We start from the raw sequence: 19,449 nt of genomic DNA on the forward strand, positions 1-19,449 counted from the left end.
CCCTCCCCCCCCTCTCTCTCTCCCTCCCTCCCCCCTCTCTCTCCTCCCTCCCCCCCCCTCTCTCTCTCCTTCCCTCCCCCCCCTCTCTCTCTCCTCCCCTCCCCTCTCTCTCTCCCTCCCCCCCCTCTCTCTCCCTCCCTCCCCCCCTCTCTCTCTCTCCCTCCCTCCCCCCCCCCTCTCTCTCTCTCTCTTCCCTCTCTCTCTCTCCCTCCCTCCCACCTTCTCTCTCTCTCCCCTCTCTCTCTCTCTCCCCCCTCTCTCTTTCTCTCTCTCGCTCCCCCCCTCTCTCTCTCCCCCCTCTCTCTCTCTCTCTCCCCCCTCTCTCTCTCTCTCTCGCCCTCCCCCTCTCTCTCCCTCTCTCCTTCCCCCCCTCTCTCTCTCCCTCCCCCCCTCCCTCCCCCCCTCCCTCCCCCCTCCCTCCCCCCTCCCTCCCCCCCTCCCCCTCTCTCCCTCCCCCCCTCCCCCTCTCTCCCTCCCCCCCTCCCCCTCTCTCCCTCCCCCCTCCCCCTCTCTCCCTCCCCCCCTCTCTCTCTCCCTCCCCCCTTCTCTCTCTCCCTCTCCCCCCTTTCTCTCTCCCCCCCCACTCTCTCTCCCTCCCCCCCCCCACTCTCTCTCCCTCCCCCCCCCCACTCTCTCTCTCTCCCCCCCCCCACTCTCTCTCTCTCCCCCCCCCCACTCTCTCTCTCTCCCCCCCCCCCCCACTCTCTCTCTCTCCCCCCCCCCCCCCACTCTCTCTCTCCCTCCCCCCCCCCCCCGACCCGACCCGACGCCACCTACCTGTAAATCTGGTGCTGGGGACGGGCCCTGCCCGAAGTCTCGGGCCGGCCCGTTCAGCCTTCGGTCCTGAAAGGCCTGCCTGAAGCACTTTCACACAGGTAGGAAGATGGTTTATTTAATCTTTTCTTTGCTTATAAATGTTTATTCAGGTTGGATTTATTTGTATAATATTTGTATAAGTATAAATAAGGATTTATTATAGAATTTAATGACTTCCCTTCCCTCCCCCTCCCCCCCACCCCCCCCACCTCGTTCTGGACGCCTAATTTGTAACCTGCGCCTGATTTTTTAATGTGTAGAACAGGTTTTTTCAGTTCGACAAAAATCTTCACTTGCTCCATTCTAAGTTAGTTTTCACTGTGGAAACTTTGAAATCAGGCGTCAGTGGCCGGACACGCCCCCTTTTGAAGAAAAAATTCTGTTCCAAAGTAGAACTGTTCTACCTGACTAGAACTGCAGAAAAAAAAATGTGGAGAATTGCGATTTCTAAGATAGTCCGTTCTCCACCAGTTGCTCCTAAAAAATCAGGCGCAAATCATGTGGAAACTTGGGCCCATTGTCTCACTATCTGTCCTTGATTATCTTCCTGTCTGTCCCTCATTATATCCCATTCGCTCCCATTGTCTCTTGCTCTGTCTCTCTCAATCTCGTCTCTCTACCTCATTATCTCTCTCCTGCCTCATTATCTCTGTCTCCTGCATTATCTTTCTCCATCATTTTATTATCTTTCTAACCATCATTTTGTTCCTCCATCTCCCTTTCATTATCTTTCTCTATTTCTCATATTTGTGTCTCTGCCACTTTATCTCCCTATCTGTCATGAGCCCATTGTGTATCTTTGATTATCTGTCTCTCATTATTTCATTCCATGTCTCTCCAATATTATCTGTGATTCTCCCTCATTATCTCTATTTCTTTGTCTCTCCCTCATTTTCTCTGTCGATCGTGCTCTCTCCTATGTCTCTGCCTTTCTAATTCTCTTTATCTGTGTATCCATGATCACTCATGATCTGTCTCTGTTATTTCTGTCCATCATTTCTCTCTCTCCCTCCATCGCGCTTGCCTCTATCTATTTATTTAACTGTTTCCTCTGTGTGTCACACTCGGTCCCTGCCTCTTTCTCTGCCTCTCTGTCTGAAACACTCTGCTGTGTGTGGCATGCGATTATTCTGTTTAGCCCCGACTTGTGTGATTGAACCTCGGACTATACAACTGAGGGTTTGCATTTGTGAGAGAGAAAATGGAGCCAGCCGTGAAGTGCAAATGGGGCCACAAGGTATGTGTGAGAGAGGAAGAACTGGGCATGCGTGTGTGTGTGTATGGGAGAGAATGGGATGGCTATGTGTGTTTGCCAGAAAATTAAGACAGTAACTTGATAGTGTGGAGGGGGATCTGTGCGCAGTCTTCTCTTGATCTCAAATTTATTTGTTTTGTCTTATAACACTCCTTTGAAGCGCCTTGGGACATTTTACTATGTTGTTGCTAATAAAACAAAGTTGATTTTGCACTAAATAAATGGAATTACTGAGAATTGAATTAAGCATGGTGGGAATTGGCGCATTGAAAATTTGAATGATCAGATAATTTGAATTCTGCAATTTTGAATTAGGAGCAAACTATATGAGGAGAGAGGTGTGTCATCATCATCATCATCATAGGCGGTCCCTCCACACCAAAAGGAATGAGTCTATAGATGTTTCAATGGAGGACCCGATGTTCCAGTCATGAACTGCAGGGGTGGAAGATGCCTGAGCGTGGATTTTTTTAACGTGTGGTGGCCGTTGCACATCAGCCACCACACGGGCTTGACAGAGCTAAGCCTTTACCCAGTGGCAAGGGTAAACCAGGACGACGGGAGACCTGCTCTGCTGCACGGACCGAGTGTGCACACATATCGCAGTGGGCTGGCCAGTGCTGCCCTTGGGCCCTCGGCTCTTCTGGGCCCCGCACCCTCATTTGCCGCACCTCCGGCACGATTTCTTTTCGCTCCTCCGCCACAAACACGTGTTCACAACAATGTGAGAGATAGGGACAAACATAACAGGAAGTTAAAAGATCTTTCTTCTCTGCCCCCGTTCCCCATTACGAGTTCAGTAACATATTACTAATATGAGGTGTGTGCACAGTATGTGTCAGTGGTCGGTGCAGTGTGAATGTCAGGTGAGTTTAGAGAGGGGCAGTGCACCGTAGGGGATTATGTTATAACTGACTGAATGAATGTGCAGGCTAGCTGAGAGTGAGGTTCCCTTTGGGGAAGGAGAATGAGGGCGTAGCTCTGATTGTGTTGATAGCCAAATAGTTTTCGTGGCCAAGAAGGTTTCAAAAATACGTTACCAGTCAGTGGTGTAATTATGATTTGAAAGTGAAAACTTTATTGTTGTAATTTGCTTTGCATTCCATACATATTTTTGGAATAATCCAGAATTGTTTTTCATCTGTTCAAGTTGGCTTCAAATCAGAACCCTAAGCCCATTATAACTGTCCAAAATGGTCACACGGAGCTGAATATGTTGGCTCGTATGATGTTCTTTGCATCTCTTCTCTCTCAGTTCCCCACTACAATCAGCAGTGTTCTCTTCCTCAGTGAAGAATAGATGGAAAATGCTGATGGAAAGTTTGGACAAGTCCCACTGCTGCACATACATGGGTATCCTTTTTGTTCTCTTCGATGTGTCAGCTGTGGCTCAGTGGGTAGCACTCGCCTCTGAGGCAGAAGGCTACAGATTCAAAATCCATTTTAAGGCTTGTGCACATAATCTAGACTGACACTTCAGTGCAGTAATGAGGGAGTGCTATATTGTTCAGAGGTGTCATCTTTTGGATGAGGTGTTAAACCAGTTCTCCCCTCTCTGGTGGATGTAAAAGATCCCATGGCACGATTCAAAGATGAGCAAGGAGTTGTCCGGGTCAAAATTTGCACCTCAACCAACATCACTAAAAATTTCAGTGCTCTTTGTGGGACCTTGGGGCTCAATTTTGCCCAACCCCTTTTTACCTTAAGTGCGTCAACTTTGCGCGCTGGAAACGGCGCCGGAAAAAAGTTGTCCCATCCTGGCCACTCTTCCGAGTCCCAGCGTGCATTGTGAAATGGGAGGCGGAGCAACAGCCCAGTGCAGAAAGCACTACCGGCAGCTGCGCGCATGCGCAGTGAAGTCTGCGCGCATGCTCCTGCCTTCCCAGCGTGTCCTGCGGGCTGTGAGCAGGACCTGATGCTCACAGCCCCTATCCCCGGCCAAAGGGATGCTCCGATGTTTGACGCACCCTATCTCCGGCCGAGTGGACTCCCGCACCGGCCGACTGACCCGCTGACTTCCCGGGCTGAGGTAGGACTTCAGTTTTATTCTTTATTTATTGATGGTTGAGCTTGAGAGTTTTGATTTAGGGGGAGGAGGAGGAGGAGGAGGAGGAGGAGGAGAGTTTTGTGGGTGGGGAGGGGAGAAAGATGGGGGGGTGGTCTTTTTTTTTAAACTTGATTCTGATATAAAGGTAGGACTTCTATTTTTTATTTGTTATTGATTGATTGCTTATTACTTTTTGTGGTTTGTTTAGTGCTTTGTAAGTCTTGGTGCAGGTCCTCAGCTTCCTTCTATTTTTTATTATTGAATGCTTATTTTTGTGCTTTGTTTAGTGCTTTGTAAGTCTTGGTGCTTTAAATGTACTAACCTGCGCCGATTTCTTAACTGCCCGCAATGTTTTTCAGAGCTGGCCACATACGCTGACCTAAGTGGATTTGGAGTAAGTTTTAGCTGGCCAAAGTGGCATAAACGCCCACTTTTGAAAAAAAAAATGAACTAAAAAAACTCGTACCTAACTGACTTAATCTGGAGCAAATTTTGGGGGGAAAAGCATTTTTTAACTTGCGCCAGAAAAAACAACTTACTCCAAAAAAATTGATGCAAGTCATGGCCAAAATTGGTCCCTTCGTGTGCATAATTTGGCTGCTGCTTTTCCCTGCATTAGAACAGTGACTACAGTTTAAAATACTTCATTGGCTGTAAAGCGCCTTGGGATGACCTGAGGACGTGAAAGGCACCATATAAATGCAAGTCTTTCTTTTCCTTTTTTTATTAATGGTCTCCTTACCATATGTTTCAAATCATGTTGGGTCTAAGCAAAGCTTGAAGGACTTAATATCAGAAGACAATTTTTTTTTAGCTCAAAAGGCATGGCAGATCTAAATATTTGGTAAAGGCCAAGTCTTTGAGCTAAGGTACATGGATTTGCATTTAATTTAGCACCTTTCACATTCTCGTGATGTCCCGACCAATGCATTATTTCAGAAATGTAGTCACTTGTCATGTACAGGAATTAATTTGGGCATAACAAAGTCTCTCAAACAGCAAACGAGGTACATGACTAGTTAATCTGGGGAACAACTATAGGGCCATGGGGTCTTTTATGTTCACCTGAGCAGGTTCTCACTTTAGCATCTCCAATAATACAGCACCCCCTCAGAACTGCATTCAAGTGTTAGCCTAGATTATGTGTTTTAAGTCCTGGTGCAAGTTTTGAACTCTCAACCCTACGACTCAATGATAAGAGTGCCAAGCTGACTCCCATACCCAAGCTATGTGTGTCTATGCATCTCCCCCCTCTATTCACCACCATTGGTGACCGTGCCTTCAGCTGCCTTGGCCCTATTTCTGGAAGCCCCTCCCTAAACCCCTCCTCCTCTCCACCTCCCTTGAAGACCCTCCTTAAAACCCCCGTGTTTGGTCAAGATTTTGGTCACACTTGTTATTATCTCCTCCTTTCACTTGGCACTTCTATGAAGCGATTTGGGACATTTTTCTATTAATGGGGCTATATAAATGATAATTGTTCTTGTGCATTGTGAGCAAGAACTTGGCCTGGTGAGCACCATCAGGACCTATTCTTGTCAAATAGGGAATTGGGTTTGAAGCTCTGTTCCTGACATGTGCATAATTCTAACTGCTGTGGGACTTAAAAGACACAGTATCAAAATGTTCTATCTCAAATGTCACGAGGTATAAAGCCATCGGTAGGTTTAAAGTAGTCACCGCTGTCCCAGTTGAGCATTTCGGTCAAGCTTCCTCAGCCCAGTTTGTGGTCCTGATTCTGAATGTCAGTGCACTCGATGCTTTGATGTGATGGAAGCCCTCCCACCAACATCAGAAGCTGGCTTGTTACAATCCATGACACGATTGTGACTTTCAAACTTCTATCTGAGTTGCGATGGAATAAAACAAGGGTGGTTCTTGTCACATCAGAGCCCACCTGGGATTTTGTCTATAATGATTTGGGAAAATCCTCGTGGTGCCTCATTGCAAAATGTTCAAGAACTAGTTGTTTAGTTGGATGTGCAAATATCTTTCCCTGAGTAAGAATTATTTTTATTTTTCAGATTATGTCTTTTTTGAAAACTCTTCGAGTAATCCATTCTTGATAAGAAGAATAGAGGAACTGAACAAGGTAATGATCTTTACATAGGATTACATGGGATATATGACACAGTGACAGGCCATTTGGCCCAACCAGTCCATGCCACCATTTACAGAAACATAGAAATTAGGTCCTTCGAGCCTGCACCGCCATTCAATAAGATCATGGCTGATCACTCAACCTCAGTACCCCTTTCCTGCTTTCTCTCCATACCCCTTGATCCCTTTGGCCGTAAGGGCCATATCTAACTCCCTTTTGAATATATCTAACAAACTGGCCTCAACAACTTTCTGCGGTAGAGAATTCCACAGGTTAACCACTCTCTGAGTGAAGAAGTTTCTCCTCATCTCGGTCCTAAATAGCTTACCTCTTATTCTTAGACTGTGACCCCTGGTACTGGAACTCCCCAACATCGGGAACATTCTTCCTGCCTCTAATCTGTTCAATCCCGTCAGAATTTTATATGTTTCTATGAGATCCCCTCTCATTCTTTTAAACTCCAATGGATACAAGCCCAGTTGATCCAGTCTCTCCTCATATGTCAGTCCTGCCATCCCGGGAATCAATCTGGTGAACCTTCGCTGTACTCCCTCAATAGCAAGAACGTCCTTCCTCAGATTAGGAGACCAAAACTGAACACAATATTCCAGGTGTGGCCTCACCAAGGCTCTGTACAACTGCAGTAAGACCTCTCTGCTCCTATACTCAGATCCTCTAGCTATGAAGGCCAACATGCCATTTGCCTTCTTCACCGCCTGCTGTACCTGCATGCCAACCTTCAAGGACTGATGTACCATGACACCTAGGTCTCGTTGCACCTCCCCTTTTCCTAATCTGTCATCATTCAGATAATATTCTGTCTTCCTGTTTTTGCCACCAAAGTGGATAACCTCACATTTATCCACATTATACTGCATCTGCCATGCATTTGCCCACTCACCTAACCTGTCCAAGTCCCCCTGCAGCCTCATAACATCCTCCTCACAGCTCATACCGCCACTCAGCTTAGTGTCATCTGCAAACTTGGAGATATTACATTCAATTCCTTCATCTAAATCATTGATATTGTAAATAGTTGGGGTCCCAGCACTGAACCCTGCGGCACCCCACTGGTCACTGCCTGCCATTCTGAAAAGGACCCGTTTATTCCGATTCTCTGCTTCCTGTCTGCCAACCAGTTCTCTATCCACATCAATACATTACCCCCAATACCATGTGCTTTAATTTTGCACACTAATCTCTTGTGTGGGACCTTGTCAGAAGCCTTTTGAAAGTCCAAATACACCACATCCACTGGTTCTCCCTTATCCACTCTACGAGTTACATCCTCAAAAAATTCTGAAAGATTTCCCTTTCATAAATCCATGCTGACTTGGACCGATCCTGTCACTGCTTTCCAAATGCATCTTTAATAATTGATTCCAACATTTTCCCCACCGATGTCAGGCTAACCGGTCTATAATTCCCTGTTTTCTCTCTCCCTCCTTTTTTAAAAAGTGGTGTTGCATTAGCTACCCTCCAATCCATAGGAATTGATCCAGAGTCAATAGAATGTTGGAAAATTATCATCAATGCATCCACTATTTCTGGGGCCACTTCCTTAAGTACTCTGGGATGCATACTATCAGGCCCTGGGGATTTATCGGCTTTCAATCCCATCAATTTCTCGAACACAATTTCCTGACTAATAAGGATTTCCTTCAGTTCCTCCTTTTTGCTAGACCCTCGAACCCCCATTATTTCCGGAAGGTTATTTGTGTCTTCCTGAGTGAAGACAGATCCAAAGTATTTGTTCAATTGGTCTGCCATTTCTTTGTTCCCCATTATAACTTCACCTGATTCTGACTGCAAAGGACCTACTTTGGTCTTCACTAATCTTTTTCTCTTCACATATCTATAGAAGCTTTTGCAATCAGTTTTTATGTTCCCTGCAAGCTTCCTCTCATACTTTATTTTCCCTTTCCTAATTAGACCCTTTATCCTCGTCTGCTGAATTCTAAATTTCTCCCAGTCCTCAGATTTGCTGCTTTTTCTGGCCAATTTATATGCCTCTTGGATTTAACACTATCCCTAATTTCCCTTGTTAGCCCCAGTTGAGCTACCTTCCCCTTTTTATTTTTACTCCAGACAGGGATGTACAATTGTTGAAGTTCATCCATGTAATCTATAAATGTCTGCCATTGCCTATCCACTGTCAACCCTTTAAGTATCATTTGCCAGTCTATCCTAGCCAATTCACGTCTCATACCATCGAAGTTACCTTTCCTTAAGTTCAGGTCCCTAGTCTCTGAATTAACACTGTCACTCTTCATCTTAATAAAGAATTCTACCATATTATGGTCACTCTTCCCCAGGGGGCCTTGCACAACAAGATTGCTAATTAGTCCTCTCTCATCACACAACACCCAGTCTAGGATGGCCAGCTCTCTAGTTGGTTTCTTGACATATTGGTCTAGAAAGCCATCCCTAATACACTCCAGGAAATCCTCCTCCACCACTTTGCTACCAGCTTAGTTAGCCCTATCTATATGTAGATTAAAGTCGCCCATGATAACTGCTATACCTTTATTGCGTGCATCCCTAATTTCTTGTTTGATGCCAGCCCCAACCTCACTACTACTGTTTGGTGGTCTGTACAAAACTCCCACTAGCGTTTTCTGCCCTTTGGTATTCCGCAACTCTACCCAAACAGATTCCACATCATCCAAGCTAATGTCCTTTCTTACTATTGTGTTAATTTCCTCTTTAACCATCAATGCTGCCCACCTCCATTTCCTTTCTGTCTATCCTTCCTGAATGTTGAATACCCCTGAATGTTGAAGTCCCCAGCCTTTGTCACCCTGGAGCAGTGTCTCCGTAATCCCAATTATATCATAATCGTTAATAGCTGCCTGTGCAGTTAATTCATCCACTTTATTGCGAATACTCCTCGCATTGAGGCACAGAGCCTTCAGGTTTGTCTTTTTAACACTCTTTGTCCCTTTAGAATTTTGCTGTAATGTGGCCCTTTTTGATTTTTGCCTTGGGTTTCTCTGCCCTCCACTTTTACTATTTTCCTTTCTATCTTTTGCTTCTGCCCCCATTTTATTTCCCTCTGTCTCCCTGCATAGGTTCCCATCCTCCTGCCATATTAGTTTAACCCTTCCCCAACAGCACTAGCAAACACTCCCTCTTGGACATTGGTTCCGGTCCTGCCCATGTGCAGACCGTCCGGTTTGTATTGGTCCCACCTCCCCCAGAACTGGTTCCTGTGTTCCAAGAATTTGAATCCCTCCCTCTTGCACCACTCCTCAAGCCACGTATTCATCTTAGCTATCCTGCTATTTCTACTCTGACGAGCACGTGGTAGTACCTTTGAGGTCCTACTTTTTAATTTAACTCCTAGCTCCTTAAATTCAGCTTGTAGGACCTCATCCCGCTTTTTACCTATATCGTTAGTACCTATATGCACCATGACAACTGGCTGTTCACCCTCCCCCTACAGAATGCCCTGCAGCCACTCCGAGACATCCTTGACCCTTGCACCAGGGAGGCAACATACCATCCTGGAGTCTCGGTTGCGACCGCAGAAACGCCTATCTATTCCCTTACAATAGAATCTCCTATCACTATAGCTCTCCCACTCTTTTTTCCTGCCCTCCTGTGCAGCAGAGCCACCCATGGTGCCATGAACTTGGCTGCTGCTGCCTTCCCCTGGTGAACCAAATCCCCCAACAATATCCAAAGCGGTATATCTGTTTTGGAGGGAGATGACCGCAGGGGACTCCTGCACTGCCTTCCTACTCCTGTTCTGCCTGATGGTCACCTATCCCCTATGTGCCTTTGTAACCTTTACCTGCGGTGTGACCAACTCACTGAACGTGCTATCCACGACACCCTCAGCATCGCGCATGCTCCAGAGTGAATCCATCCGCAGCTCCAGTGCCGTCATGCGGTCTAACAGGAGCTGCAGCTGGATACACTGCACTTGAGCCTCCTCCCATCTTTCCTCATCTAAGCCTATCTGCATAACCCTCTATCTGTTCCCTTCTCCCTCATATGCTTGTCCAGCCTCCCCTTAAATGCATCTAAACTATTCGCTTCAACCACTCTCTCTGTGGTAACGAGTTCCACATTCTCACCACTCTCTGGGTAAAGAATTCTGAATTCCCTGTTTGATTTCTTGCTGACTATCTTATATTGATGGCCTCTAGTTATGCTCTTCCCCACAAGTGGAAACTTTCTGTCTGTACCCACTCGATCAAAATCTTTCAGAATTTTAAATACATCTATTAGGCCACCCCTCAGCCTTTTCAAGAGAAAAGTGACCCAGCCTGTTCGTCCTTTCATGATATGTATACCCTCGCATTTCTGCATGTTGAAATTCCACTGCATCAACAAACTTCACTATTGGATTTAGAGGGTCTGTGTGGAGTTGCGGTCTTTCAGTGCTGTATATTGTGGGTGTAAACAAGAGTCTAACTGTGTAGCCCTTTCAGGATATACAAAATCTCTAAACTTTCAAAGGTTTTAATTATTCCGAAGTGCAGGAGATTTACTGTCAGTATTCTCTTTACTATTCCCATCATGATTTGTTCTGCTCTCTGACAATGCCATCGCTGCCTGTCTTCAATGTGACATTCCGAGTCTCTTATTCTCTCTCTAACACACCCCGAGTCACTGTTAAACATACGCCCAGTCTTTGTGTAACACACTTCCAGACTTTGTTATTTTCTGTCTTGTGAAAAGGGGTCTGAGGTTGACCTCACCCGCCAGGATAATGTTGGAGCAGTGGGGAGATAGAATCACTTGAGGTGATCCAGCCATATCTAGCGGTGAACAACCAGGACATCAAGATGTGCTGAACCCTTCAACTGTCAGATTTAAGGGAGTGGAGGTAGGAATTGGACTGGGGCACTGATGGGAATGGGAGATGGGGCATTAAAGGCAGAGGTAGATGCAGCCATGTAATGATGGGTGGAGGGTCAGAAGAGAGGAAATTGGGAGTTTGAGATGGTGTTGTAGAGGAAGTCGTTTTTTGAAGGGCAAGAGGGTAATTGATGTTAGCCTTGAGTGATCGGAGATCGCTTTATCAATGATCAAAATTCTGAGGTGCAAAGACCTCACTACTTGAACAAGAGCTTGAGGGATGATCATCAATGTGGGTGGGGACTTGATGTTAAAGGTGAGGTTGAGTGAGGACAAGAGTGCAAAGAATACTAGTGCAGAGAGAAGGCAGCTAGAGGCCACGGTTAGCATCACGGAAGATGAGAGATTGCTTGGTACAGAATCAGAGAGGGGAGAGACTAATTTGGCAAGGAAGTTGTCTTTGGACTTTGTAGGGTGGTAGCTGAGAAGGACATTGAGTTGGGAAGGGTTGGTGTGGGCGACGGCTCAAAAAGAGAGCGTGCTAGAGGAGTAAAGGGGCACATTGAGGTGGGAGCTGGCAATAAGAGCTGTATCAGCATCCTCGATGGTTAGGGTGGGGATGTGGTGGAACATATAGCTGTGTGGGACAACCTCGGTGAAGGGGAACCAGTCACCGTCTCTGAACCAGGTTTCACTGAGGCTTGCATTTCTATAGCGCCTTTCATGACCTCAAGACGTCCCAAAGTGCTTTACAGTACTTTTGAAGTGGTCACTGTTGTAATGTAGGAATGTTGATCGACTTGTGGATGGTAAGTGTTACTCACAAGTGAACGGGGCATTTTTGAAGGGCAATGCAAAGTGGACGGTTCATAGGAGACTCACAGGTATGGCCATTGGTGGAATCTGGTGCAATGGAGAGAGGGTCGGGGCATGGAAGTTAGAGTTTTGCCCACAGATATGCAGGTGGTTAGGTTATTCACCAAGATATCGCATCTTTCTCTAGTTTCTTTCATATGTCCCCTCATGCCCTCTCTGAGCTCATCGTGTCCATGTGACCCACCTCCTGCTCCCTCGACCCTATTTCCATCAACTGCTGACCACTCAATTTCCCTTCCTGACCCCCATGTTAGCTGATATTGTTAATGGTTCTACATCTCCAAGTACTGTCCCCTCTTCAAATCTGCTGTCATCCCCCCATCCTCAATAAATCCACCCTCAACTCCTCTTTCCTTGCAAACTTACCACCTCATCTCCAACCTCCCTTTCCTCTCCAAAGTCCTTGAACATGTTGTCGCTCCCAAATCCCTGCCCATCTTACCTGTAACTCCATGTTAGAACCTCTCCGATCAGGTTTCCATCCTTGCCACAGCACTGAAACAGCCCTCATCAAAGTCACAGATAATATCCTATGTGGACTGCGACTGAGGTCAACTATCTCTTCTCCTCCTCCTCGACCTGTCTGCAGCCTTTAACAAGGTTGATCACACCATTCTCCTCCAACGCCTCTCCTCTGTTGTCCAGCTGAATGGGACTATCCTCACCTGGTTCCATTCCTATCTATCCAGTCGTAGCCAGAGAATATTAGCTTCTCTTGCTACTCCTACACCGTTACCTCTGGAGTTCATCAAGGATCTAACCTTGTCCCCCTCCTATTTCTCCCCCACATGCTGCCCCTCGGCTACATCATCCGAAAACACGACGTCGGGTTCTACAGAAGCTCCATCTCTCTCAACCCCTCCACTGTCTCTGATTTGTCACTAAGATTGAGACCTAAGAACATAAGAAATAGGAGCAGGGGTAGGCCATTTGGCCCCTCGAGTCTGCTCCTCCATTGTGAGATCATGGCTGATCTTCTACCTCAACTCCACTTGCCTGCACTATCCCGATATCCCTTGATTCCCTTAATATCCAAAAATCTATCAATCTCTGTCTTGAATATACTCAAAGACTGAGCCTCCACAGGCCTCTGGGGTAGAGAATTCCAAAGATTAACAACCCTGAGTGAAGAAATTTCTCCTCATCTCCATCCTAAATTGCCGACCCTTTATTCTGAGACTGTGACCCTTGGCTCTAGACTCCCCAGCCAGAGGAAACGTCCTCCCTTCATCTACCCTGTCAAGCCCTGTAAGAATTTTGTATGTTTTAATGAGATCACCTCTCATTCTTCTAAACTCTAGAGAACATAGGCCTAGTCTACACAATCTCTCCTCATTAGACACTCCTCCATCCCAGGAATCAGTCTGGTGAACCTTCGTTGCACTCCCTCAATGGCAAGTATATCCTTCCTTCGGTAAGGAGACCAAAACTGTACACAATACTCCAGGTGTGGTCGCACCAGGGCCCTACATAGTTGCAGTAAGACATCTTTACTCTTATATTCAAATCCTCTTATAATAAAGGCCAATATACGATTTGCTCTCTTAAATGCGTGTTAACTTTCAGTGATTCGTGTACAAGGACACCCAGGTCCCTCTGAACACCAACATTTCCCAATCTCTCAGCATTTAAAAAATACTCTCTCTTATTTTTCCTACCAAAGTGGATAACTTCACATTTTTCCATATGATATTCTATTTGCCATGTTCTTGCCTATTCACTTAGCCTGTCTATATCCCCTTGAAGCCTCTTTGCATCCTCCTCACAACTTGCATTCCCACCTAGCTTTGTATCATCAGCAAACTTGGATATATTACATTTGGTCCCCTTATCCAAACCATGAATATAGATTGTAATTAGCTGAGGCCCAAGTATTTATCCTTGCGGTACCCCACTAGTTATAGGCTGCCAACCCGAAAATGACACACAAACACACAAACATAGAAAATAGGTGCAGGAGAAGGCCATTTGGCCCTCCGAGCCTGCACCACCATTCAATAAGATCATGGTTGGTCATTCACCTCAGTACCCCTTTCCTGCTTTCTCTCCATACTCCTTGATCCCTTTAGCCGTAAGAGCCATATCTAACTCCCTTTTGAATATATCTAACGAACTGGCCTCAATAACTTTCTGTGGTAGAGAATTCCACAGGTTCACAACTCTCTGAGTGAAGAAGTTTCTCCTCATCTCGGTCTTAAATGGCTTATCCCTTATCCTTAGACTGTGACCCATGGTTCTGAACTTCCTCAACATCGGGAACATTCTTCCTGCTTTTAACTTGTCCAATCCCATCAAAATGTATATGTTTCTATGAGATCCCCTCTCCATGACCTGTTTATTCCTACTCTCTGTTTCCTGTCCGTAAACCAATCCTCAATCCATGCTAGTATATTACGCCCAATCCCATAAGCCCTAATTTTGCTTAATAACCTCTTGTGTGGCACCTTATCAAATGCCTTCTGAAAATCCAAATACACCAAACCACTGGTTTCCCCTTATCTATGCTGCTAGTTACAACCTCAGAAATCTTGGAACAGAATTGTCAAACACGATTTCCCTTCACTAATACGTGTTGACTCTGCCCAATCTTATTATTCTTTTCTAAGTGCCCTGTTACCTTGTCCTTAATAATAGATTCTAGCATTTTCCCTACGACTGGTCTGTAGTTCCCCATTTTCTCTCTCCCTCCTTTCTTAAATCGTGGGGTTACATTTGCCACCTTCCAATCTGCGGGAACTGTTCTAGAATCTTATGAAATTTTGGAAGATGACAACCAATGCATCCACTATTTCTATAGCCATCTCTTTCAAAACCCTAGGATGTAGGCGATCATGTCCAGGGGAATTATCGGCTTTCAGTCCCATTAATTTTCCCATTTTTTTTAACGAATACTAATTTTTTTCAGTTCCTCATTCTCGGTGAGACCCTTGGTTCTCCACTTTTTCTGGCAAGTTTTTGCACCGCCTTCCGTGAAGACGGACAGAAAGTATTTGTTTAATTTCACTGCCATTTCCTTATTCCCCATTATAATTTCTCCTGTCTCAGCTAATCTATTCCTTTTTACATACCTGTGGAAGCTTTTACAGTCTGTTTTTATGTTTCTCGCTAGTTTACTCTCGTATTCTATTTTCCCTTTCTTGATCAATTTCTTGGTCCTCCTTTGTTGAATTCTAAAATCCTGCCAATCTTCAGGCTTACGACTCTTTTTGGTACAATTATAAGCCTCTTCCTTTGATCTAACACTATTTTTAACTTCTCTTGTTAGCCATGGTTGGACCACTTTTCCTGTGTGGTTTTTGTGCCTTAAACGAATGCATATTTGTTGTAAATTATATATTCATTCTTTAAATGCTAGCCATTGCTTGTCGACTGCATACCTTTTAATGTAGTTTCCCAGTCTACCTTAGCCATCTCGCCCCTCATACCTATGTAGTTTGCTTTGTTTAGATTTATACCCTAGTTTTGGATTCAAGTAAATCATTTTCAAACTCAGTATAAAATTCCATCATAAAGGCCCCTTTACTACATCAGCTCAACAACAAGTCCAGTTCACCCATCACACCTGTGCTCGCTGACCTACATTGGCTCCCGGTCCGGCAACGCCTCGATATAAAAATTCTCATCCTGTTTTCCAATCCCTCCATGGCCTCGCCTCTCTCTATTTGTAACCTCCTCCAGCCCTACAATCCTCAGATCTCTACATTCCTCCAATTCTGGCCTCTTGTGCATCCCAATTTTAATCGCTCCACCGTTGGCAGCTGCACCTTCAGCTGCCTGGCCCCAAAGCTCTGGAATTCCCTCCCTAAACCTCTCCACCTCTCTGCCTCTCTCTCCTCCTTTAAGATGCCCCTTAAAATCTACCTCTTTGTCCAAGGTTTTGGTCATCTGTCTTAATATCTCCTGATGTGACTGTGTCAGATTTTGTTTGATGGCGCTCCTGTATAGTGCCTTGGGAGGGTTTACCACTTTAAAAGGCAAGCTGTTGTGGTTGTATAACACAGCCAATGATTGGATAAACTCAGCACAGACCGAAGCTCACGGAGTTTTGAAATGTCCTGCACTTCAGCTTGAGGGTTAATTGAGCTCCTGATGGTTGAGTGGGTAGAGGAGCTGCTTTGTGTTCTACTGAGGTGTACAGAGCTGCACCATCCCAGGTTTTAGCCCTAGCTCAGTTAGTGATGAGTTAGCTGATCCCAGCCAGAATGGATGCAGAGCAGGCCTGGGGGGAAGTTGGCGCCAGCATCTTGAGGTAAGGAAAGAAGTCAAATAAGGCAGGGTCCCTGCTCTTAATTATTACCCTTGGATCCCCTGCTGTGGAGTGAGGACAGAGTGTGCAACCCCCATGGTTGAATGGCCAGCTTACAATGTCCAGACTTACTTATGAAAAATGGGTGCTTGAGTGATTTAACAGAAGGCATCTGTTGCACCGCACATGAGCTGCATCTTCAGGAGGGGAGGAGATTGGGGACGGGAAAAGAAATGAACACATTTAGCGCAGTCATCAGGGCATTTACAAAGCTAGGTGGGAATTAAGTTGTGAGGAGGATGCAAAGAGACTTCAAGAGGATATAGACAGGCTAAATGAATGGGCAGGAACATAGCAAATGGAATATAATGTGGCAAAATGTGAAATTATCCACTTTGGTAGGAAAAATTGTAAAACAGTTTTTTTTAAACGGTGAGAGATTGGGAAATGTTGGTGTTCAGAGGGACCTGGGTGTCCTTGTACACATAGAAACATAGAAAATAGGTGCTGGAGTCGGCCGTTTGGCCCTTCGAGCCTGCACCACCATTCAATAAGATCATGGCTGATCATTCCCTCAGTACCCCTTTCCTGCTTTCTCTCCATATCCCTTGATTCCTTCAGCAGTAAGGGCCATATCTAACTCCCTCTTGAATTTTTCCAATGAACTGGCATCAACAACTCTCTGCGGCAGGGAATTCCACAGGTAAACAACTTTCTGAGTGAAGAAGTTTCTCCTCATCTCAGTCCTAAATGGCCTACCCCTTATCCTAAGACTGTGTCCCCTGGTTCTGGACTTCCCCAACATCGGGAACATTCTTCCCGCATCTAACCTGTCCAGTCCCGTCAGAATCTTATTTGTTTCTATGAGATCCCCCTCTCATCCTTGTAAACTCCAGTATACAAAGGCCCAGTTGATCCAGTCTCTTCGTATGTCAGACCAGTCATCCTGGGAATCAGTCTGGTGAACCTTCGCTGTACTCCCTCAATAGCAAGAACGTCCTTCCTCAGATTAGGAGACCAAAACTGAACAGAATATTCCAGGTGAGGCCTCACCAAGGCCCTGTACAACTGCAGTAAGACCTCCTTGCTCCGATACTCAAATCCCCTAGCTATGAAGGCCAACATACCATTTGCCTTCTTCACCGCCTGCTGTACTTGCATGCCAACTTTCAATGACTGATGAACCATGACACCCAGGTCTCGTTGCACCTCCCCTTTTCCTAGTCTGCCACCATTCAGATAATATTCTGCCTTCGTGGTTTTGCCGCCAAAGTGGATAACCTCACATTTATCCACATTATACTGCATCTGCCATGCATTTGCCCACTCACCTAACCTATCCAAGTCACCCTGCAGCCTCATAGCGTCCGCCTCACAGCTCACACCGCCACCCAGTTTAGTGTCATCTGCAAACTTGGAGATACCACACTCAATTCCTTCATCTAAATCATTAATGTATATAGTAAAGAGCTGGGGTCCCAGCACTGAGCTCTGCTGCACTCCACTAGTCACTGCCTGCCATTCTGAAAAGGACCCGTTTATCCCGACTCTCTGCTTCCTGTCTACCAACCAGTTCACTATCCACGTCAGTACATTACCCCTAATACCATGTGCTTTGATTTTTCACACCAATCTCTTGTATGGGACCTTGTCAAAAGACTTTTGAAAGTCAAAATACACCACATCCACTGGCTCTCCTTTGTCCACTCTACTAGTTACATCCTCAAAAAATTCCAGAAGATTTGTCAAGCATGATTTCCCTTTCATAAATCAATGCTGACTTGGACCGATCCTGTCACTGATTTCCAAATGTGCTGCTATTTCATCTTTAATAATTGATTCCAACATTTTCCCCACGCTGTCGTCAGGCTAACCAGTCTACAATTCCCCGTTTTCTCTCTCCCTCCCTTTTTAAAAAGTGGTGTTACATTAGCTACCCTCCAGTCCCTAAGAACTGATCCAGAGTCGATAGACTGTTGGAAAATGATCACCAATGCATCCACTATTTCTAGGGCCACTTCCTTAAGTACTCTGGAATGCAGACTATCAGGCCCCGGGGATTTATCGGCCTTTGATCCCATCAATTTCCCTAACATAATTTCCCGCCTAATAAGGATATCCTTCAGTTCCTCCTTCTCACTAGACCCTCGGTCCCCTAGTACATCCGGAAAGTTATTTGTGTCTTCCTTTGTGAAGACCGAACCAATGTATTTGTTCAATTGGTCTGCCATTTCTTTGTTCCCCATTATAAATTCACCTGAATCCGACTGCAAGGGACCTATGTTTGTCTTCACTAATCTTTTTCTCTTCACATATCTATAGAAACTTTTGCAGTCAGTTTTTATGTTCCTGGCAAGCTTCCTCTCATACTCTATTTCCCCCCTCTTAATTAAACCCTTTGTCCTCCTCTGCTGAATTCTAAATTTCTCCCAGTCCTCAGGTTTGTTGATTTTTCTGGCCAATTTATATGCCTCTGCCTTGGATTTAACACTATCCTTAATTTCCCTTGTTAGCCACGGTTGAGCCACCTTCCCTGTTTTATTTTTACTCCAGACAGGGATGTACATTTGCTGAAGTTCATCCATGTGATCTTTAAATGTTTGCCATTGCCTATCCACTGTCAACCCTTTAAGTATCATTTGCCAGTCTATTCTAGCCAATTCACGCCTCAAACTATCGAAGTTACCTTTCCTTAAGTTCAGGACCCTAGTTTCTGAATTAACTGTGTCACTCTCCATCTTAATAAAGAATTCTACCATATTATGGTCACTCTTCCCCAAGGGGCCTCGCACAACAAGATTGCTAATTAGTCCTTTCTCATTACACATCACCCAGTCTAGGATGGCCAGCTCTCTAGTTGGTTCCTCGACATAGTGGCTTGGAAAACCATCCCTAATACACTCCAGGAAATCCTCCTCCACCACATTGCTACCAGTTTGGTTAGCCCAATCAATATGTAGATTAAAGTCACCCATGATAACTGCTGTACCTTTATTGCACGCATCCCTTATTTCTTGTTTGATGCTGTCCCCAACATCACTACTACTGTTCGGAGGTCTGTACACAACTCCCACTAACATTTTTTGCCCTTTGGTGTTCTGCAGCTCTACCCATATAGATTCCACATCATCCAAGCTAATGTCCTTCCTAACTATTGCATTAATCTCCTCTTTAACCAGCAATGCTACCCCACCTCCTTTTCCTTTTATTCTATCCTTCCTGAATGTTGAATACCCCTGGATGTTGAGTTCCCAGCCCTGATCATCCTGGAACCATATCTCCGTGATGCCAATGACACC

At 45.4% G+C, this 19,449-nt stretch overlaps 1 protein-coding gene across 7 annotated transcripts in view; it reads left to right on the forward strand.

The window, feature by feature from the left end:
• mta1 (metastasis associated 1) overlaps nt 1–19,449 on the forward strand; it is a 161,601-nt gene that overhangs the window by 2,447 nt on the left and 139,705 nt on the right. For all 7 annotated transcript variants that reach the window (XM_070878807.1, XM_070878805.1, XM_070878806.1 and 4 more), the window contains exon 2: nt 6,143–6,210. In XM_070878807.1, coding sequence (XP_070734908.1) covers nt 6,143–6,210 — 68 coding nt within the window. The remainder of the gene's footprint in view (nt 1–6,142; nt 6,211–19,449) is intronic.

Source organism: Pristiophorus japonicus, chromosome 4 (assembly GCF_044704955.1).
Source record: "Pristiophorus japonicus isolate sPriJap1 chromosome 4, sPriJap1.hap1, whole genome shotgun sequence".
NCBI lineage: Eukaryota > Metazoa > Chordata > Chondrichthyes > Pristiophoridae > Pristiophorus > Pristiophorus japonicus.